Source organism: Hemibagrus wyckioides, linkage group LG24, assembly GCF_019097595.1.
Source record: "Hemibagrus wyckioides isolate EC202008001 linkage group LG24, SWU_Hwy_1.0, whole genome shotgun sequence".
NCBI classification, from domain to species: domain Eukaryota; kingdom Metazoa; phylum Chordata; class Actinopteri; order Siluriformes; family Bagridae; genus Hemibagrus; species Hemibagrus wyckioides.
Window position 1 is genome coordinate 19,618,700 of NC_080733.1, and position 23,274 is coordinate 19,641,973.

Consider the following 23,274-nt stretch of genomic DNA (forward strand, 5'->3'; position numbering starts at 1 on the left):
AAAAATGTTAAACATTCATCATTTTTATATTCCTGTAAAACTTCCTTAAAATTCCTGTTTTGTGACAAAATCCACTGTTAAAATCACTCACTATATAAATAAAGAATTGAACTGAATTTATACCCCTGTGTCTTTACAGTGGACTATGGAGAGAAGGATGGAAGGAATAAACCTGCTGGAGGTGACGGCTTTTCAGGAGGTGAAGGCTTTTCAGGAGGTGAAGGCTTTTCAGGAGGTGACGGCTTTTCAGGAGGTGAAGGCTTTTCAGGAGGTGAAGGCTTTTCAGGAGGTAAAGGCTTTTCAGGAGGTCTAAAATTGGTCTAAAATTGTCCTCTTTTCCAGTCTGCTGTGAAATACCTTGACTATGATTTCTGCTGAGGACATTCAGCCTGATCCTGACATCAACTCTGCTGGTAAATGAGAGATATGGCCACGTCTGAAGACGTTCAGGTTCTGAGATTTCTCTGGTGTTCTGATAGGTCTGATAAATAAATAAAATAAAATACATTATTATATACTCAAATAGTTTGTTCAAATAATTGTGATAAATCAGTTGTGATGTTTTTATTCAGATTTAGTGTTCATATTGTACCTCAGGTTTTTGTTTGACCATGTTTGTTGTTTGTTGTTTTTGGAGACCATGAACACAACACTGTTTCAGATGAACATTTAGTTTTTAAGGGAAAGCACACGTTAGGTTCATCCAGACCCAAGCTCCATGAACACATTCTGAATGGTATCTAAGGTGTACTTCAGATCTTTCAGATAGGAAAAGGTGAGAGCATAGAGAAGGCCAAACAGGTATACCAGAGCAAAATAACGAGCTCCTCCAGTACAACAGCAATGTTCTGGATCACTGGTGATGTTATCTTCCAAAACATAGAGAATGCCGATAGATACCCCTTTTGTCCCATCGTCAGTTTCCTGTGTTAAAAGATCTCAGGTTATGATCCCTTTAAGCTAGGGGTGTCCAGTCCTGCTTCTAGAGTGCTATGAAGGTTAGCTTGGACTAAAATTAAACATTTTAACCAGCTAATCAAGGTCTTCATGATTCCAAGAAACTTCCAGAAGGTTGGAGCTAAACTCTGCAGGACACCAGCCATGCAGAAGCAGGTTTGGTGACCCCTGCTTTAAACCATTTAAAGTCTTTCATACATACTTTACATTTCTTGAACAGATCAGTTGGATTCTCTGAAGAAACAAAGGCAGGCTCTCCAAAGCAGCCATCCTTCTGTGATGAACCATTTCTGTCATCTTCAAAAACATACCAAAGAAACCACCAAATAGTCAAAGTATGAAAACTGAGTTATCATCAGCCAAACTAACATAGATCAAACTGTAAAAAACATTTAAATACTGAAACTGAACTTGGCCTTTCATCACGTCTTTCCAGGAGCTCTTCCAGTTCATGTCCAAAAGCTCCTTTTCTGGCTCTGTATAGTTTCAGAAGCTTTGCTTTGTACTGGTCAATGGCTGCCATGAAGACTCCCACAAAAATCAGATCTGTTTATAACAAACAATTCAATCATATTAACAATAATAAACTTTCTGTAATCAATACTGAGTACACGTTCCATACTGTGATCTTAACCCCTAATAAGACCTCTACAACCATCAGCTGCTCCTGGACCATTTCCAAATTCCATTAATGTATGATTTCTGTTTTAAATCCATATCCTTTAAACACTGAACTGTTTCTCTGAGTTTCAGATGATTTGGAAGATGAATTAAAAAGAACTTTTCTATAAACATATACTATATAGCCAAAAGTTTTGGGACACCCCTCCAGATCATTAAGTTCAGGTGTTGTTTTTTAGGGGTTGGGCTCGGCAATTTCATGCTCTTTGTGGGAACAGTTTGGGGATGACCCCTTCCTGTTCCAACATGACTGCACACCAGTGACCAAAGCAAGGTCCATAAAGACATGGATGAGTGAGTTTGGTGTGGAGGAACTTGACTGTCCTGCACAGAGTCCTGACCTCAACCCCATAGAACACCTTTGGGATGAATTAGAGTGGAGACTGTGAGACAGACCTTCTTCTCCAACATCAGTGCCTGACCTCACAAATGTGCTTCTAGAGGAACGGTCAAAAATTCCCATAAACACACTCCTAAACCTTGTGGAAAGCCTTCCCAGAAGAGTTGAAGCTGTAAAGGGCGGGACAACTCCATATTACATTCATGTGCAGGGAAAGGCAGACGTCCCAAAACTTTTGGCTACATAAATATATAAATTATTTAAATATCATCATTGATGTTCAACTTAAAAAATGTTTGTCCAGAAAACTGTGTTAAAGATGTAGATATAACATTTTAGAGAATCTTGTTGAAATAAGATTCAGTATTTTATGTAGATTCATAATTATTCCCCATTCTCAGTATGTGACTGAAAAAGTACAGTATGCTGGACTAGTGGTGATTTTATTTGTTTACAGTGAAGAAAGACGAGTTAATATCACAGATCTGTTCTTCAGTTCATGAGTGACAAGGATTAAAATCTCCAGATGAGAAGGGGTGAAAATGTCCAGCACTGATTTTGTCCATTGGTCAGAATAATCTAATGAGTGTGGACAATAATGAAATAAACTACAGTACTGAAATGTCTCCAAGTGAAACTTGTGCTTATGGAGGAAGACCACAGAATAGTTGTTGTTGTTTTTAATGGAACCAGAATGGATTTCCAGAATGTTCCGTCACTATGACGGTCAGTTCTGAGAATGTTGTCAGTTGTCATAGCAACCGATCGCTTCAATACCACGATAAGACACCGAGGAGGATCGCAGCGAAGGACGCCGAAAAAAACTGCAGCATTTCTGTTTTAGAGAAATCAATTCACTTCTTTTTCTAAAACCAAACCAGAGCTAAAGGTCACGGATATCTTTGTGAAGACCACTGAGATGACCAGTCAGAAAATGAGTGAGTAAATGTAGAAAATAACCAAAGAACCGAAGTGAAAAGGACAAACATTGCTACTTGATCATTATTCATGTTAAAACGGCAGTGGAAGAAGCTCAACACCGACTTGTGAAACTTCCTCCATATTCTTCATTTCCTGCTTTTTAACCCGATCATTCAGATGGAAATCGTTATTTTAATATGAAATGCTCTTATTTCAGGTGAAAACACCAGCCACAGCATGAAGGAGAAAGCTGAAGCTGAGGCTCAGAAACTGATGGGAGGTTTCCTCACGTCTCTCCACCAACAACTGAGTGAGTAAAATAACTTGTAGTAACCTGTACAAACATCACTTAACCACCTTTAACCACACACTAACTAACTTTTAGCTTAAAGTCTTACCTAAAGTCTTTTAGTCTCGCATACAACCGAGTGTTTATTGAATTTTCTTCCTTTTTAACCCAAAAACTCCGCTCCTTCTCTCCCTGTAACTAGTGAGAGCATATTAACAGCAGTAATCACACAGTGACACCTAGTGGTCATTCCGGGAAGTGTTGTCCATTACAATAAGAGGATTGACCTCAGGATAGAACAAAACTGACATGGACGATGTTCATGAGATAAATACTGAAGGTACTGAAGACAGAAGCTGAAGATCTTAATGTTTTTTATTATTACAGGAGAAAGGATCTGCACCAAGGAGGTCAGGGTGTTGATGGGAATTTTCCTCTATGACTGTGAGACACGTGAAACCTCACTGGGTAAGTTCTTGTTGTGTGATAGGAGAATGATAGGAGGAATAAGAATAATGAGAAGGAAAGTCAATAACATGAAGATAATCTTTAAAAACAGAGCTCCTGGAAGCGCTGGATACTGGAGCGGAGGAAGAGGATGAAGCCATCAGTCAGATCACGGATGAGGAAGAGGGAACATCCCACCTTCTACTCGGTGAACAAACTAAATCATTTCAGACTAAATTAAAACACCCTCATATTAATGTCACTGTGGTAAAAGGGGTAAATCATATTAATATGAATAATACAGCTTATCTACTGCCCCATGTTCTTAGGAAGATGCTGACATTTCTGAATATTTGGATAAATTTATTTGAAGAATTAAACAAATAAAAGCTGAGTCTACACTACAGCTAGAGGACAGTACACTGGGAGACTATACTCCATTTTTAAAACATCATCAGTGATAATAATATTATTTATGATTGTGACACATTATTTTCTGATGATGTTAACAGAAGAGCCTGTTGAAAACACCTGTAATGAAGTTTAAAAAAAACACTAAACTCATCTTCAGTGATAAAAAGTATTATTAACAATCAGAAAGTTTTAGTAATAGTATCATTTAAGACTGTGACATTGTTCATATATTATTTTCTGATGATGGAATAAATATAAATATTAAAAATATTAAAGTTTATCTGTCAATGAATGCAATCAAAACTTTCTATGAAATTTGAATTGTGAATCATCATTTCTTTTCAGAAGGAGACAAGGCTGAAATTGAGGATCAGGTCAAAGTTGAAGCTGAAGCTGAGACTGATGCAGTTGTTGAAGATGAAGCTGAAGGTGTTGCTGAGGAAAACACCAGCAAAGGCAAGGAGAAGAAGAAAAGGACCAGGAGAGGAACCCGAGGCCGAGGAAGAAAGATCAATTATAAGAAGTTCCAGGTCCATGAAGCAGGTATGAATATTAATCTCATGTCATGATGTCAGTAATGTACCTGGAGATCTGCTGATATTAAATTAAGTGAAGAATTGAAGTGAAACATTTTATCTGTGTCGATTAATACAATCTAAACATTCTATCACCTTTAAAATGACAATCATGATTTTTTTTTTCCTTTCAGAAGGAGCTGAAGCTGAATCTGAGGCTCAGGCAGGAGTTGAGGCTGAAGTTGAGGGTGAAGCTGTGGCTGAAGTTTTGGCTGAAGTTGTAGCCAAAGTTGAGGCTGAAACTGAGGCTGAAACAGAAGTGGAAGCAGAAGCTGAGGTGAAAACAGAAGCTGAAGCGGTTGTCGAAGCTGAGGCTGAAGTTGAGGGTGAAGCTCCCATTGAAGCTGAGGCTGACCCTGTGGCTGAAGTTTTGGCTGAAGTTGTAGCCAAAGTTGAGGCTGAAGCTGAAACTGAAGCCAAGGCTGAAAGCGACATGGAAATTGAGTCTAAAGCAGAGGGAAAAGTTGAAGCTGAAGGTTTTGCTGAGGAAAACACCAGCAAAGAAACAGAGAGGAAGAAAAGGACCAGGAGAGGGACACGAGGCCGAGGAAGAAAAATCAATTATAAGAAGTTCCAGGTCCATGAAGCAGGTATGAATATTAATCTCATGTCATGATGTCAGTAATGTACCTGGAGATCTGCTGATATTAAATGAATGAAGTTTATTTATACTTTATTTACCTCTGTTAATACGATTTAAACATTATATCACATTTAAACTGTGAATCATGTGACTTTCTTTTTCAGAAGAACTTGAGTCAAAAGCTGAGGCTGAAGATGAAGTCGAGGCAGCAGCTGAGGCAGATGTTCCAGCAGTAGCTGAAGCTGAAACAGAAGCCAAGGCTGAAGTTCAGGCAGAAGCTGAGGAGAAAACTGAAGCTGGAGTTGAGTTTGAAGATGAGGCTGAAGTTCAGGCAGAAGCTGAGGTGGAAGCTGAAGCTGGAGTTGAAGCTGAGGCAGAAGTTCCGGTTGTAGCTGAAGCTGAAAAAGAAGCAGAGGCTGAAGTTCAGGCAGAAGCTGAGGTCAAAGCTGAAGCAGGAGTTGAGGCTGAAGTTCAGGCAGAAGCTGAGGTGGACGCTGAAGCAGGAGTTGAGGTTGAAGCTGAGGCTGAAGTTCAGGCAGAAGCTGAGGAGAAAACTGAAGCTGGAGTTAAGGTTGAAGCTGAGGCTGAAGTTCAACCAGAAAAATGTGAGAAGAAGAGAAGGACCAGGAGAGGAACCCGAGGCCGAGGAAGAAAGATCAATTATAAGAAGTTCCAGGTCCATGAAGCAGGTATGAATATTAATCTCATGTCATGATGTCAGTAATGTACCTGGAGATCTGCTGATATTAAATTAAGTGAAGAATTGAAGTGAAACATTTTATCTGTGTCGATTAATACAATCTAAACATTCTATCACCTTTAAAATGACAATCATGATTTTTTTTCAGAAGAAGGAGCTGAAGATGAATCTGAGGCTCAAGCAGGAGTTGAGGCTGAAGTTGAGGGTGAAGTTGTAGCCAAAGTTGAGGCTGAAGCTGAGGCTGAAGCTGTTGTTGACATTAAGGCTGTGGTGGAAGCTGACACTGAAGCTGAGCGCGAAGCTGGCATTGAAGTTGAAGCTGAACCAGTGGCTGAAGTTGAGACAGAAGCAGAGGCTGAAACAGAAGTGGAAGCAGAAGCTGAGGTGAAAACAGAAGCTGAAGCGGTTGTCGAAGCTGAGGCTGAAGTTGAGGGTGAAGCTCCCATTGAAGCTGAGGCTGACCCTGTGGCTGAAGTTTTGGCTGAAGTTGTAGCCAAAGTTGAGGCTGAAGCTGAAACTGAAGCCAAGGCTGAAAGCGACATGGAAATTGAGTCTAAAGCAGAGGGAAAAGTTGAAGCTGAAGGTTTTGCTGAGGAAAACACCAGCAAAGAAACAGAGAAGAAGAAAAGGACCAGGAGAGGAACCCGAGGCCGAGGAAGAAAGATCAATTATAAGAAGTTCCAGGTCCATGAAGCAGGTATGAATATTAATCTCATGTCATGATGTCAGTAATGTACCTGGAGATCTGCTGATATTAAATGAATGAAGTTTATTTATACTTTATTTACCTCTGTTAATACGATTTAAACATTATATCACATTTAAACTGTGAATCATGTGACTTTCTTTTTCAGAAGAACTTGAGTCAAAAGCTGAGGCTGAAGATGAAGTCGAGGCAGCAGCTGAGGCAGATGTTCCAGCAGTAGCTGAAGCTGAAACAGAAGCCAAGGCTGAAATTCAGGCAGAAGCTGAGGAGAAAACTGAAGCTGGAGTTGAAGCTGAGGCAGAAGTTCAGGCAGAAGCTGAGGTGGAAGCTGAAGCTGGAGTTGAAGCTGAGACGGAAGTTCCGGTTGTTGCTGAAGCTGAAAAAGAAGCGGAGGCTGAAGTTCAGGCAGAAGCTGAGGTCAAAGCTGAAGCAGGAGTTGAGGTTGAAGCTGAGGCTGGAGTTGAGGTTCAAGCTGAGGCTGAAGTTCAGGCAGAAGCTGAGGTGGACGCTGAAGCTGGAGTTGAGTTTGAAGCTGAACCTGAGGCTGAAGCTCAACCAGAAAAATGTGAGAAGAAGAAAAGGACCAGGAGAGGAACCCGAGGCCAAGGAAGAAAGATCAATTACAAGAAGTTCCAGGTCCATGAAGCAGGTATGAATATTAATCTCATGTCATGATGTCAGTAATGTACCTGGAGATCTGCTGATATCAGTTCATGTGCTTCACTGGTATTAGTGCTGTTATAAACCTGAGAATATGAACTTATTCAACAACAGGAACTCTGAAGGAGGTGGATGAGGCAGCAGTCACTGAAGCCATCAGGGAACTGATGAACATCCTCCTGGATGAGAGAGAGGAATGCAGTGTCCAGTCTCTGGGTGAGTAAAAAAGATCATCTCAGAATAATTTCACACAAAATGCAGAACAATAAGTGAAACAATCCTGGTGTTAAAGTTAGTGCAGTGACAAACACAGAATTAACCCTGATCATTAACACCTAATACTCCATATCTACTAACTGACACTAAGTTCTGAACTGAATTCTTTACAGCAGGAGAAAGAGCGGAGATTGTGACGAGTGCCGACGTTGAAGCCGAGGCTGAAGCTAACTTCCTGACCGTCCACCTGGAGGAGACGGAGGACGAGATCCACCTGCCTGAGGTGGAGGATGTGGTGGAGACTGAAGCCATCAATCAGCTCCTAAACGTCCAGGACCAGACAGGAGAAACGTCTGGCCAGTCTCTGGGTAAGGAAAGAAAATAAATTCGAATATGTTAATAAGATCTCAATTAGAAATTTAAATTCAAATCACACTGACTTTAAGATTGACTTTAAGACCTTATTGTTCCATTTTATTCCTAAAGATGAAGTAAAAATGAAGAAGAAGGTCAGGAGAGGAACACGAGGAAGAGGGAAAAAAATCAACTACAAGAAGGTAATGATGAGAAACAGATAAAAGCAGCAGCACACACAAGCAGAACAACAAACACACACTAGTTATCCTTAATGTTCTTTATGTTAATCCATCCAAGTGACCCACACACTCATCTAATCAAGACTTTACTATCTAAGTACGATGGTTTGTGTTGAATTCTGGGAAACGAGCTCACATAGTGATTTCTCTAATTTTGTCCCACAGCCTCAGTGGGAGCAAAGAGACGGAGAGACCAGAGAAGATCAGCTCCAGAAACAGCAGTACATCATTATTCAGCACACACACACACACATACACACACACATACACACGCACATACACACACACACATGCACACACACACACTAAAAAACAAAAATACACACACACACATGCACACACACACACTAAAAAACAAAAATACACACACACACAAAAAAATACACAAACACAACTCCCCTATTCCCCACCCTCATTATTATCATTATTATTATTATTAATAAAAAAATCTATTAAACGTGACTTTTGATTATTTCTGCACATGAACTGAGTCATCTACACTGAGTATTTCATCAGGAGAGTGGTCAGTTTGAACCTTTCTAAGGCAGCAGGACCGGACGGCGTCTCGGCTCGGCTCCTTACGGCCTGCACTCAGCAGCAGCACCGGTGTTCAGGGGGATATTCAACCTCTCCCTGGAACAGTCACTAATCCCCACCTGAAATAAACACTCCACCTCACTTCCTGTCCTGAAGAAGATCATCAGTGTCTTTACCACCTTAGACCATTCACAGACTTTCAACTGAACTGAAAATGGAAGAAAAATCTGAACAAATTTCCAACAACATGTCAGATGTATATCTATATCGCTTGTGTACGTTGGAATGAAATGTGGTTTCTTTCGGTAACACAACAGTACAAAACCTGACCTGAATCATCTGTTGTTCCGTTATCTTTTTATGGTCACATGACACCGGTTCCATCTCAAATCACTCTCTATTGGAGATATGTAGTGCACTACTTAGGGTGTAAAAGTCATTATGTTTATAGTGAGTGTATAGGGAACAGGACCACGTTTGGGGTTCAGCCATTTTCTTAAAAATGATTATTTACTAGACAAAGTTAATAAATCATAAATATTCAAATGTAAAGAGTCACTCATTCTCCTCTTACTTTAACAGAAAATATTTGGTGTATTAATAATTAGATGAATGTCACAGTGATTCGTAACCGGAAGCCGTATGCTAGCTTTAACTCTTCCATATAAAATATTAAATTCTCCTGATTTTCATTCTGTTTCCACTGATCTGGAGTCCAACCTTGACTGCTTCATCTTCCAGACTTGTCATGTCCTGCATCCTTTTCTACAAGGCCCTAAGAAGTGTGATGTTGGTAAAATGAAGGTTTTTCAGGAAGAGAGAATACACCCCTGTCTCATACCGGTGGTGATGGAGAAGTAGTCCATGTTTCCCTCTTCTTTCTGAACACAACAGCTGGAACTGAGGTAGAGATTCCTGAAAACATCCACAAACACAAAAACATGCCTCGGTGAAGCTGATGGAGTTTCTTTTAACACTGCTGTAGTAACCTGGACGACCTGAACAGTGGCATAAAAGTATTATTATTATTATTATTATTATTATTATTATTATAACAACAGAGTACCTTTACTTGGTCTACAAGGTCACCTGAGGGTCACTGACACCTGATATAGTTTTATATGCTGTGGACAAAACAATCAATAAACAATAAGTTTCATTTTATTCTATATAATACATACTGCTCCTGAGCAATGTGGGACAAAGTGTTTATACTGTGGTAAAAAAAAAATATTTATTAAAAAATTACCATTTACACATAACATTAATATTAATCATTCATGTTATGTCTAAAAAATCTGATTTTTATTTAGATTTTTATTTTTTTGCCTTGGTGACTTAAAATATTTCCTCATTATGCCAGAAAAATATTCCTCATCTTAAGAAAAACAAAAATCCTTTGTAAAGGCTGGATTGTGAGTGATTTTAATGAGAGTAATAAATGTGTATTTAATAAAATGGTGTTTTATTGACAGCATCAGAGGAAACAGGGTCAGTGTGTTACTAATGTCTTCGCTGAATTAGCTTTGATCTGTTGATGCTGATTATTAGATAAATGTTTAACACTTACATTCACAATATAATCAATAATGCAATAACTGCTTCTTTCTAGTTATTTATTCAGATGGAATGTTTAATCTACCAATTTATTAATTCATTCATTTTGTTATACTTAAGCTAAGCGATAATCTACTTCTGGCATAAAGATTTTAGTGGATTTGTGAAATTGAATGTTAGCTCGATTGTGGCTAAGCTAACATGCTAATTGCCGTCACTAAGTGGTTTTGCTTAATAACTTAGAGAAATTTACACAGCAGCCTCTCTTTGCTCATTGCTGCTCAGATTTCCGCTGAAATTAAAAATCAAACAAAGCCACTGTAAAATAGTGAGATTATATGTATTTGTGGCTAACTTAGTTATCGCTAGCTAGTAAGCTATTGCTCCTTAACCTGCTGACAGTGTGACTGAAGCTCCGTTTGCCGTCCGCCATTTTGTATTGAGATTTATTTACCCTCCGCCATTTTGTATTGAGATTTATTTACCTTCCGCCATTTTGTATTGAGATTTATTTACCCTCCGCCATTTTGTATTGAGATTTATTTACCCTCCGCCATTTTGTATTGAGATTTATTTACCCTCCGCCATTTTGTCTTGAGATTTATTTACCCTCCGCCATTTTGTAGGTCCCAGTACATTACTAGTAGAGGATCAGGTCCAGAACCAGGAAAATTTCCACAACTAGACAGAACAAGAAGTACCACAGCAGTGTGAAAAGAAATGTCCAGTAGATGGCAACAATTGACCGTAATTGTAAACAAGACTTTGACTTAAAATATTTACTTCAATATCCCCTGAAGTTTTGTTTTATTAGTTATTATTTCAATAATTTAACACATTCTCATGTTCATGTCTGATGTCAGTTAATGATCACAAAACATGCAGGTAAATAAATAGGTCATATATTTTTATGTGTTTTTAGGTTTTATTTTAAATTCATTTATTTTAATTTTACATTCTTATGTTTTAATTATTGATTATTTTTTATAAACTCCCGAACCCCAGTTTAGGAAACCATGGTGTAAAGTATTCATCTTTTGTCTTTCTACTTCTGTCCTAATAAAGATTTTCTAATAAAGATTTTCTGAGCTAAATGCTGAAGTGATGAACAAAAACAATTAAAAGACTCATTTAAATGCCTGTTTATCTCAAGAAATGCTTATTGAAACCCTTCAAATAAATTTATTAAAATGTGCAAAAATAATAACTACAGATTTATAAGAATAACAAAAATGTGAGGTCATATATTAAAGTGATATTTACACTACCGCTCAACAGTTCGGGATCGCTCGCATGTTTCAGCTTGATTTCAGCTCCAGAGGAAGACTCCATCAGCCAGTCCATCTTGTGGGAGATGCTCCAGGAAGCATGGGGTGAAATCTCATCAGACTATCTTGAGAAATTGACCGCTAGAATGCCCAGGCTGTAATTGCTGCAAAAGTTGTTTTGTTTTTTTAATGAAGGCAAAGTTTGAAGAAAACATTCATCATTTCCATCAAAATCATTATTTCTAACTCTGACATGGCAGCATGTCCTGTTCTTTTGCTAGATTTGCTATTCAGACGCATTTCCTGTGTGTTTCCTTGGAAAACAATACAATTTTTGAGTGTTCCCAAATTTCTGAGCGGTAGTGGACATAAAAATGATATAGGCAGAACTTCACGTTTATCGCAGTGACATCCACCAAGATATCCATTAGCTTGGTTAGCTCTCTCATGTGGTCACTGGTCAGAGGTCAGTGCAGGATCCTCTGGTCATATGAAGATGTCCACTACATCCTGTGATCATAAGAACCTCATAGAGACCAACTGTATACTGTGTACTGTGTAGTGACAATACTGGAACTTCTTCATTGTTATTGCATCACCACTAAATATTTAGTGGATAAAGCCTTTTGTAAGTGGCGTAAACATCCTGACCTAAATTAAACTAATTAATTGGAGCAAACTGACAGCAACATCCGGGCCAGACTAACACACTAACACTAACATTTTGAGTTAACTCACACAAAATGGTCTGGTTTCAGAACAAGTGTTCATCTTCAGAACATGTTTTAAGTTCAACACCATCACAGTGACTTGTAGGAAATATTATGAAGTATTTCTGAAGCCAGTAAAATTTCTACACCAGTCTTCTCTGATTTTACCAAATAGTTTGTTGATATTTAAGAGATATCCACAATTTCTGTAACACCAACAAGATACCTGTGCTGGAGACTGACCTGTTTAATGTACAATTGAATACACTGAATGACCTTGAGTATGAAGACGATGAAAGGAAATCTGTAAAGAATCTGGTTTGGATTCTGAGTGTAATGTTATACTGAGAGGACTTAACACACACATCTCTCTTAAAGAGCTGCAGAAAGCATTCACAATCCTAGACTCTGGGGAGAAAACTGACTTCATTTACCACTTTTTCTTCAAGACTTTTAAGATCTAAAAATGTGTGCAGTGTAGAAGCATTAAAAGTGGGAGAGAGGACACATTCAGATTGTGACCCAATGTTAGAAAAGACAAGAGTATTAAGGGGTTATAGGGTAGTAAATGCAGCACTGCTCATGTAGCAAGTGAACAGCTTTATTTCATTTCTAAAATATCCATGATGACCCCAGTAGCTGGTCAGTAACACACTAGTAAACATGCCATAGTTTGTCCATCAGCATTATCCACAATTATTATAAACCTTTGTATTTTGTGGAATAATATAATAATGTGGAATAATTCTTTTATTTATGTGCTCTACATGTACTTTAAATGTCCAGCCTCTCTACCCTGTCCTCGAGGCTGTCAGAGTGACCGTCCAGGCATGGTGTAATCAACTACTGTTCTGTCCAGCAGTATCAGAGTGTCCTCTTTCTGAGTTACCCCTATGATCTCCAGCTCCTGGACTGTTTTCAGTCCCTCAGTTACCTGTATTTTAATAAAATAAATGTTCTTCACACTCATGGTGTTATTCCATTGTGACCCTGTTCTGTGAAAGTAGAGTTTTAACAGGATTTTAATGAATTTTCATAAAGGAGAAACATGCTGTATCTTTTAGAAAATGGCTGTAATGTTTATTTTCAGTCTGCTTCATCAGTAATACAGCATCATACTGTAGAGACATTGCATTCTGGGATTATTTTATTAAACAGTCAAATTTACAGTAAAAACTTTTACAGTGACCCAACATGTTATTAGAACAGAGTTAAATATATCTCCAACCACCAGTACATAATTGGAGTAGATTTAAATTGTTCCACTTTAATTAGAAGCTTTTCACAGGGTAGTCTTTCTAAAGGCACTGAGAGCATCAGGAGATGTAGAAGACTTGTCTAGAGAAACAACTCGTGTGTGTTAGCATTATATTGTTTACCCTGACAGTGGTGTGAGTGGAGGAATTGGATTTGTCCTTCTCATTAGGCTGGATGGAGGTGTGAAGGTGGGTAAGCTCCACCTTGTACCCTTCATGGAGCTCTGCCCCAGCCTCATCCCTTCACAAGGAGACATCTAGAATGCAGTGACCACACAGAACAGATATATCCCGGACAGGAACCTGTGACCGGGTCATTCTCACCTTCCACACCTGCAGTATTATAGACCAGTTACTGCGTCACATGTGAGTACAACATCACTGTGCTTTACAGACTTGGAGTCCCCCAACACTACATGTTTTAAATTGGAATGATCAGAGTCAGGTGTTTTCCTAGATGTTTCTTCAGAAACTGTGTGAAAGTGAACCTAGAAGACTTGATGGTGTTTTGCAGGTGAAGGGTGGGGTATTTAGTTTTGCACAACAAATATTCATTTAATTTGGATTTCTCTTCTGTTCATTTACTTTCCATTTAGTTAACTGATCAAAATAAACTTTTCAGCATTTTCACCCCTGCCTGTTGGACAGTAGTGTATATATAATTTATAATATTATAAAATGGCTCTGGAGATTCAATCCTAACATCACATTCACTTACATTTTTAATTTGGTCCTGGAGAGTCAAAAACCCGGGTCTTGAAAAACTGTCCTCTTCTTCACCGGTCACTGATGGTGAAGGAGGACAAAGGGCCACTCTTGCTGCTCTCCACCTCCTCTGGTAGGTCCAGGAAAGCTGTTTGAAACATTAATGTGGAAGGTAAAAGACTTGTTTAGAAGACACAGTTTTTTTATGATGTATGACTGACCAGCATCAAATCTGGCTTCATGTCCAGGGTTTGACCACCAGTAGGTTGTCTTGCCATCACTGAGTACAGAAGTGATGGTGGTAGAAGCAGCTATTTCCACTTGATTGTCTTTGATGATGAATGTTGATCCTCTGTGGATTGTGCGAGTTTCCACACACTAAGAGGGTCAGGGTTCATGCTTGGACACAAAATACACAATACACAAAAAAAGACTTTGTAAATCTTGTTGCTAAAACCATTAAAATTCTATCCATATTATGTTCTGTTTATGCTAAAGAGTGTCTCATGGGAGCTTAGAGCCTATCCCAAGGGACTTATGGTCTGGACGCTGGTCAGTTCCAACACTTTTCTAACTAACTCTTGATTCGCGAGTATTTATGAACGATTCATTAAAGGATCGTTTCATGAGTCATTTGTTCTAGAATCCGACTTCATCTGTTTCTGTAAATACACGGACAGAGCGCACTAGAAAGAGCTGTCTGTGATTGGAGAACAAAAACTGACTACAGTGAAATAAAGCATTCATTTCAGTATAAAGACTTAAATATAATTTATTCAATTGTTTTGCTGTAGATTCAGTTGTGGCGCTGAAGAGCGGTGCAGAACACACTGCTGTACAGAAAAGTTCCTCTGAAAAAAGCTGCACCCTTTCAGCGTCTACTATTCGACTAATAAACTGTACGGGAAAAAACGGCAAGATGGCAGGCTGAACACACGTGCTTTTACCAAGAGGCTTAGTAATCTCCCGTTTTCTAATATGAAAACAACTTAATTCTCAGTCACACCCACCCAGAACCATTTTAAACCGTTAGGCAATTATTGCTGTCCCCAAAATGCAGAAATCTCACCAGACAACTCATCCCAAGATTGTTATTCCTCCGGATCAACGCGTGGCTCCAACTTCAGTGTCAGAGATGGAGATAGAGTCTGATGCACTACAGAAATGCCGTGGTTCCTCTCACCTTACACCCACTAAAGCACACATGTCGAAAAAGTCAAAATCTCAAGTAGAGGTCATCACCAATGCTACTCTGCTGCAAGCCATTACTTCTCTGACTGTTGGCTCTGATTCACAAGATGAAAAGTTAGAAGAAATCTAAGCTGAAATCAAAGTCTGTACAGAAAATTGCCTAAAGCTGAGAAAATCGGTCCAGGGTCTAACTGCTGCACACAACGCCCTGGACAGCAGAACATCAGAACTTGAACGATATATAAGAGAAGATGGAATCTCCGGATCAATGGAATGAAGGAGAGGTCTGAAGAAGATCCTCACAGAGAAGTGATTGACCTGATTGCCGAAATTGCACCGCACTTGATGCAGAAATTAGATGATATTATTGACACAGTGCACCGGATTGGTAAGAAGGAGTCAGGGAAACCAAGACAGATGATGGTGCAATTCACAATGCGTAAATACAGGGACGAAATATGGAAGTCAACGAAAAATTCACCGGTCTGCCAGAACCACGGAATCAGATTTGTGGAAGACTTTAGGAAGAAGGACAGAAACGCCCGTGCTGTACTGTGGCCTCTTATCGCTCAAGCGCGTAAAGAAGGAAAAAGGCGTACTACTGACGTCCATTTGGTTATATTGAAGGAAGGCGCACTGACACATCAAAATCCAGCACCTGAACTTTTTACGGGTAGGATGGAGTGAGATGTGATGATTTGGAGATAAGGCTAAGTTACGGGGTATGTACTAGGTTAGCTGTTTTTAGTACAAACCTGATTCGAGTGCGCAACCAGCGCTTGTTCTTTGTTTCATTTTATACGTTCTCTTATGTTTCCAGTTAAGTTACCGTTTTCATTACTCTCTCTAAATGTTCGGGGCATTCAAAACAAAGTCAAAAGAAAAGCAATGTTTTTATTTTGTAAAAGTAGTTTTTTTTTTTCTCTACTGGGGATGATGCTGTGTTTTGGTGGAGTCAGTGGGGAGATAAAACCATGTTACTAAACCATGGATCCTCCCATTCTGCAGGGACTGCAACTGTATTTAACAATTGTCCAGGGAAAATGATCTCTGTCAAAACTGACTTCAGTGGACATTGGATTGCAGTTGTTTCCAGTAATGAATCCATCTTTTTTATTTTGGTTAATGTTTATGGACACAATAATGCAAAAGAAAATCAACAGCTTTTCAATGACTTTTCTTCCTTAATCCATGATTTTAAGAGATTGGACCCAACAGATAATATTGTCATGGGTGGAGACTTTGTTACACCGGATGAAACTCTTGATAGGTTTCCACCTAAAAGCAATACCCCTCAACCAAACTCTGTACTTACTCATTTTTGCAATAATATTAAAGTTATGGATGTATGGCGACATCTTAACCCTGACATCAAACAGTTTTCTTGGTTTAGACCCAATGCCTCCAGTAAATCAAGGATTGATTATTGGCTAATCTCAGATAATTGGTTACATTTTGTTAACGATTGCTCTATTTCACCAGCACCTCTAACAGATCACTGTGCCATCATCTTAGTTCTTAAGCCAACATGTAAGATCTCACATAGTAAGGGATATTGGAAATTTAATTTGGATTTGCTTTGAAAATGATGGATTCTGGGCTAAGGTAAAAGATTTAATCATAGAAATTAAAAATAGTAATTTTAGTAAAATGCTTGCTAAAATAATTCAATTAAATTTTATTTGTATAGCACTTTTAACAAAGAGCATTGTCTCAAAGCAGCTTTAAATAAGAAACAACATAAGGAACAACAAACATATAAACAAATAAGGAGACATGAACATGAACACAAGATTATATCTGAGATTCATAAATACTGTACCGAAAGTGTACTGAGTAGCTTTGAAAAAAGTAATTTTTATATCTCTGCGAACTCAACTGGACACTTTATACATTAAAAAAGCTAAAGGTGCGTACATACACTTAGAGGCCCAATGGATAAAGGAGGGAGAGAAAAGTACATCCTATTTTTGTAGGTTAGAAAAAAGACGAAAGTAATGGTGAACAATAATAAGTAAAGAAACTCATCATTTCTGCAGTGACTTGTGTTCTCTTAATTTCTCTCCAAAAGAGTGTGATGACTTCTTTGATAAGATTAATAATTTTATTCCAAAGATTGGCAATGATTTAAGAGATCTTTGTGATGCATGATTATGTTTGGAAGAACTTGATTTAGCGGAAATCAGAAACTCAAGTCAAACAAATCTCCTGGTCCTGACGGCCTCACGGCAGATTTTTACAAGTTTTTTCAGAATGATTTGAAACACTATTGTTTAATGCTTTTATTGAATCCATTGAAGACGGGTCTCGGGCCCCACAATGAGTCAAGGCTTGATTATTTTAATCCCCAAACCAGACAAAGATTGTAGATATTTAGATCATTTTCACCCAATTACTTTGCTCAATAATGATTATGATCATGACAACGATTTGAAGCACTTTTCTAAAGCCCTAACCAAAATAAAAGGAAGAAATTCAATAAAGTTGCTTGATCTCTTGATATCATATGATCGTTTGTGATATTGCCCTTAACTGTTGATTTTCTATTTATATTAATTTTAAGTTATGATTTCATTTTTGTTTGTTTCTTCTTTCATTTGCTAAAATATTTTATTTATTTGTGAATATATTTTTGGTTATATTGTGTCGAGCCCTTCTTGTTAATCTCTCCATACAATATGAATGTATTTGCTTTTGTTGTAATCTAAAGTTTTGTATTCAATAAAAAAAAACTGTCTGCATGTGGGCGAAAGGCCAAAAAGCAGAGAAAAATCTCCGTTTTTAAAAATCCCCTGTGGACATGATTGCACTACCGTGTGTTATACAGGCAGGGCACTGAATTAGAGCAATGTCAGAGGTGTATTCTGTACCTGCTAGTCCTTGATCAACTCCTCTGTCTCCTCACCAAGGTAGAACATGATCACAGATTCTCTTCTGGACTCAGTGCTGCTGTGCTAAGAAAAAAAAACAATAACTACATACATATATAAATACAGACTTCAGAATGCTAACACATAAAGCTAAGTGCTAGGTTGTTATATGTACATGCCTCATTTAAAAGGTCGAGGGTGTCATTAAGTTTCCTCCTGACAGAACATCCCTTCTTTCCTGCAAATAGATTCCTCCTCGATCTGAGAGAGAGAGAGAGAGAGAGAGAGAGAGCATCACTTATTAGTGATGGGAAGTTCGGATCATTTTACTGATTCGGTTCTTTGAATCTCGTTCAGCAAAATGAATGAATCTTTTTTCGAGTCATTTCGTTCACGTCAGCAGAATGTAATTAAAATGTTTCATGTTAATTCCCTAACACATCTACTCACGCACATATTGATCACATTTCGAATAAGAAAGAACTGTCATATTATAAGTAATATCTTACCTGTGTCTTGAGGCTATACAGTCTGTTACTTCATCACCTCACCTCCAGATTTTTTGGGTCCAATTCGTTCGTTCTTTTGTCACGTAACATCCTAAACTAAGCTCTGCCATGCCGTCTCCTGTATACCCAACAGAATGATTCATCTCACGCGCCTTCGGTTCGAGTCAGTTTGTTCATCACGTGACAGCCCCGTATGGCACCGCAGTCTGAGCCGGAAACAGAAAAGATTCGTTTATATAACGAGTCTTTGGATCCATGTTGTTCGTTCCTGTAATGTGACTGCTTCCCGTCTCAGTATCTTATGACAAATACAATATTACATTAGTATTATTGACTTTATAAGGTATTAAATTATAAAACTATCAGATATCATAAAATTATCAAAATATTTGTGCAATAAACATTTTCTGAAAAATAATAATTCTGTCAGTCTCCTTTTTTATTGTTTAATGTTTTTTGAGTATATGTGTGGTGTGAGAGGTTTTTTTTTAAATAAATAAATAAATAAATAAATCCACATTTTACTTGGAAATGCTAATTTGCCTGTTCTGTCTTTATCTGTAAACAAATACTACTTATTAAAATAAACTAAACCTGCAAACATAAAGTACCTATTGTTGTTTATTTTGCCACCAATTGTGCATTTGCTGGTATAATACTGATAACTCATAAACTCATAAATGACACAGGGGCATAACAGAAAAGCAATAACACTATTAATGTGAATAATTAATATTAGTTTCATACATTAAGGTTATGTTTAGGTCAGATTCTATATTATTAAATAACTGCATATGGATTAAAAACAACACTCAGATTGATGCATGAATTTATACATTTCTATTTTCTACACTGCAGGATTAGCTGATGTTTATTCAGATAAATAATACAAAGAATAAATAAACAGTAAGTTAATAAATAAAATAAAATAAAAAGTAAGTAGATAAATAAGAGAAAGAAAGAAAGAAAGAAAGAAAGAAAGAAAGAATGAATAATTTTCCCTAATGAAGTTTAATAATAATAATACATTTTATTTATAGGTGCCTTTCTCAACACTCAAGGACACCGAACAATAAGTTACAACACAAAGCACACAGAAACAATACGACAAAAAACAAGCAACAATAACAAAAAACATAATACAGAAGACTGTGACTGTGTGAGAGGGCAAGTAAGATTTAGGAAGAGTAAGCAAGCTTAAACAGGTGAGACTTGAGTCTAGATTTAAAGATAGACAGAGAGTCAAGGTTACGGATGTCTGGAGGTAAAGAGTTCCAGAGCCGGGGAGCAGAGCAACAGAAAGCCCTCTGCCCCATGAGACGAGCAGAAGGCACAGAAAGATGAAGAGAAGAGGCAGATCTAAGAGAACGAGAGGGAACATGAATATGGAGAAGATCAGACAAGTAAGAAGGGCAAGATTGTGAATAGCTTTAAAAGTGAGAAGAAGAATCTTAAAGTCGATGCGAAGCTTGACCGGAAGCCAGTGAAGCTGCTGCAGAACCGGAGTGATGTGGTGAAATGAAGGAGTTTTAGTGATAATACGAGCTGCTGAGTTTTGAACCAGTTGAAGGTTAAGAAGAGATTTATGAGAGAGACCAAAAAGAAGGGAGTTACAATAGTCAATACGTGAGGTAACAAGATTGTGAACAAGAATAGCAGGAGCATTCTGTGTGAGGGAAGGACGAAGACGGTTGATATTACGTAGATGGAAATACACAGACCGGGTAATGTTATTAATATGTGATTGAAATGAGAGTGTACTGTCCAGGAGGACACCCAAACTCTTAACCTGAGTAGAAGGGGAAACAATAGAATTGTCAATAGAGAGGGAGAAGCTATTCATTTTAGATAAAGTTGATTTAGTACCAATTAAAAGAAATTCAGTTTTCTCACTATTTAGTTTGAGGAAGTTGGAAGAGAACCAGGATTTGAGTTCATTAAAGCAGTCAAGAAGAGAGGAAGGAGGGAGGGTAGCATTAGGTTCGCTAGAGTAATAGAGTTGGGTGTCATCCGCATAACAGTGGAATAGAATACCGTATTTTCGAAAGATATTGTCAAGAGGAAGAAGGTAGATGATGAAAAGAAGAGGTCCAAGGACAGAACCTTGCGGGACTCCAGTGTTAACAGGGGAAGATTTGGAACTAAAAGAGTGTAATTTGATGAACTGCGTGCGCTCTGATAGATATGATTTAAACCAGTCAAGGGGGGTGTTAGTAATGCCAATTGAGATAAGTCGATTAAGAAGGATGGTATGAGAAATGGTATCAAAGGCCGCACTTAGATCGAGAAGGATAAGAATGGTGACTGAACCAGAATCAGCTGCCATGAGAAGGTCATTAGTCATTTTTAAAAGGGCAGTTTCAGTGCTATGAAAAGGGCGAAAACCAGACTGGAAATGTTCATACAAGTTATTACAAGTTAAATGAGAATGAAGTTGAGAAGCAACTATTTTTTCAAGGATTTTTGAAAGAAAAGGTAAGTGGGAGATAGGGCGGAGATTATTGAAATTACTAGGATCAGCACCAGACTTTTTCAGAATTGGAGTAATAGCGGCAGTTTTAAGTGGGATAGGAACGATTCCAGTAGTAAGAGAGGAGCAAATGATAGCAGACATAAGAGGAATCAGAGAGGGAAGACAGGCCTTGACCAGAACAGTGGGAAGAGGATCCAGCGAACAAGTAGAAGACTTAGACTTATGTATAAGATCTGAAATATCTGAATTGGTAGGAAACTGGAAAGCGGAGAAAGGATAAGGAATAGGGTAAGATTCAGAAGAACTAGTAAGGGAGGATGGTGAGCCTAGGTGCAGATGAATTTTGTATACTTTATCATAGAAAAAGGACATCAGAGAGTTGCAAAAGGCAGATGAATATAGATGAGAAGGCAAAGAACATTGGGGACTAAAAACAGTATTGAAGAGTCAAAACAGCATCTTAGTTTTGCCTTCATAGGAACATATTAAACCAGAATAATACCTGGATATAGTATTAATAATACAGTTCTTATAGTGCAGAGTATGACTTTTGTACAAATCTTTGTGGACAGTAAGACCAGTTTTCCTATAAAGCCGTTCAAGCTGACGACATTCGGCTTTCATTAGCCGGAGCTCAGAAGTAAACCAAGGTGCAGAGTGAGAAAAGGTGACTGTCCTTGTTTTCAGAGGAGCAAGAGAGTTAAGAATACTATTAAGACCATCATTATAATGAAGAACCAGATCATCAGGGTTGGATAAATTGTTAATGTTCATAAGATTATCAATACTACAGGAAAGAGCATCAGAACTGATGTCCTTAATATTGCGAAATGAGATGATACGAGGTAGCTTGATTACAGAAAGAGAGAGTTGAACATTGAATGAAAGAAGTAAGTGATCAGTTATAGGGAGATCATCAGCAGTACAAACCGAAGGAGTAAGACCAGAACAGCAAATTAAGTCCAAAATGTGTCCCTTTGAGTGAGTAGGAAAGTCAATATGCTGCCGGAAACCAAAACTCTCAAGACAGGCAACAAAGTCTCTAGTAAGAGGGTGGTTAATATTGTCAGTGTGTATATTAAAGTCACCCAACAATATTATATTTGAGGAAAGAGTGATTAAGTGGGTGAGAAAAGCAGCAAAATCAGATGGATAATTGTTTTTTGGACAAAACAAAAAAACACACTGCCGGAGAGCAGCGGCAGCAAGCACGTGCCAGCGTCCACTCAACCGGCTCTCAAACGCTCAATCATACCCAATCAATGATACCCTGTAAGAAGTTTCCTTTAATGCATCAACCAACTCTTTATTAAAGCATTCAGTGTTCTGGAAAAGAACCATAATGACAGATATCCACACATTTATAAGAGTAAAAAACTGTAAGAATGAACTCATTTCTGTGTCCAGTAAAGCGGTCATGTCACGGTACAAAAACGAACTAATCTTTTCTGTTTCCGGCTCAGACTGCATTGCCTTAGCCTATGGGGCTGTCACGTGATGAACGAATGACTCGAACCCGAGGACTCGAAAGGTGAACGAATCTTTTCTGTTTACTGATTTTATGCGATGTTGCGCACCCTTTCAGTGTCTACTGTTCGGCTAATCCTGTCAGAAACTGTTCTTTGAAATTAGACTGTCATTATCTCTTCATATCTTCACCGTGTAACAGTTTATTGTATGTATTTATAACTTTTACAAAACTGTTCATATAATTTATGTCAAAAAAAATGACCCTCCTCTCACTGGACTCAATCGATGTCGGTCAGTCAGGACTCTCAAACACGCTCTCATGTGCACGTGCCGTTACAGACTCCTCACGTGCAACAAAATCTCAATACAATGATAAAACTGTTTATTCGGCATAATTAGATTCTTTTAGAATTCTTTTCTCAAGATTTTTGGACTTAAAACGGAATATTTTGTCGAAAAACAAAATGACAGAGAGCTTTAACGTTTTTTCTACAACTCTACTAAAACAACATAATTCACGCACACACGCATCATTAATCCAACAGCACTAGGACCCTGGGAATTTTGCATAGCTAATAAGCTGTCAGTCAGACACAGCGGGCTAAAATCACTGAGGAGGGGGAGGGGGATGAGGATGAGGTGG

General features: G+C 38.2%; 1 protein-coding gene and 1 long non-coding RNA gene across 3 annotated transcripts; one reads left to right on the forward strand and one right to left on the reverse strand.

Moving 5' to 3' along the window:
• The first annotated feature begins 3,080 nt into the window (after positions 1-3,080).
• On the forward strand, positions 3,081-8,734 carry LOC131344988 (uncharacterized abhydrolase domain-containing protein DDB_G0269086-like). Its single transcript, XM_058377601.1, has 13 exons — positions 3,081-3,209; positions 3,576-3,656; positions 3,748-3,843; positions 4,395-4,592; positions 4,759-5,214; positions 5,372-5,896; positions 6,056-6,604; positions 6,762-7,262; positions 7,388-7,489; positions 7,663-7,857; positions 7,976-8,046; positions 8,251-8,306; positions 8,602-8,734. The coding sequence occupies exons 1-13, from the start codon at positions 3,137-3,139 to the stop codon at positions 8,732-8,734; spliced, it is 3,036 nt and encodes a 1,011-aa protein (XP_058233584.1). The 5' UTR covers positions 3,081-3,136.
• A 4,509-nt stretch (positions 8,735-13,243) lies between these two features.
• On the reverse strand, positions 13,244-18,260 carry LOC131345253 (uncharacterized). Of its 2 annotated transcripts, none has more exons than XR_009203460.1 (4): positions 15,188-16,575; positions 14,340-14,517; positions 14,132-14,266; positions 13,244-13,746 (listed from the first exon to the last, which is right to left on the reverse strand). It is a non-coding gene; the product is annotated as an uncharacterized LOC131345253 (long non-coding RNA). The 2 variants fall into 2 exon arrangements; XR_009203459.1 differs by lacking the exon at positions 15,188-16,575 and adding an exon at positions 18,180-18,260 and having other exon boundaries at positions 13,245-13,746.
• Between the last annotated feature and the right edge of the window lie 5,014 nt (positions 18,261-23,274).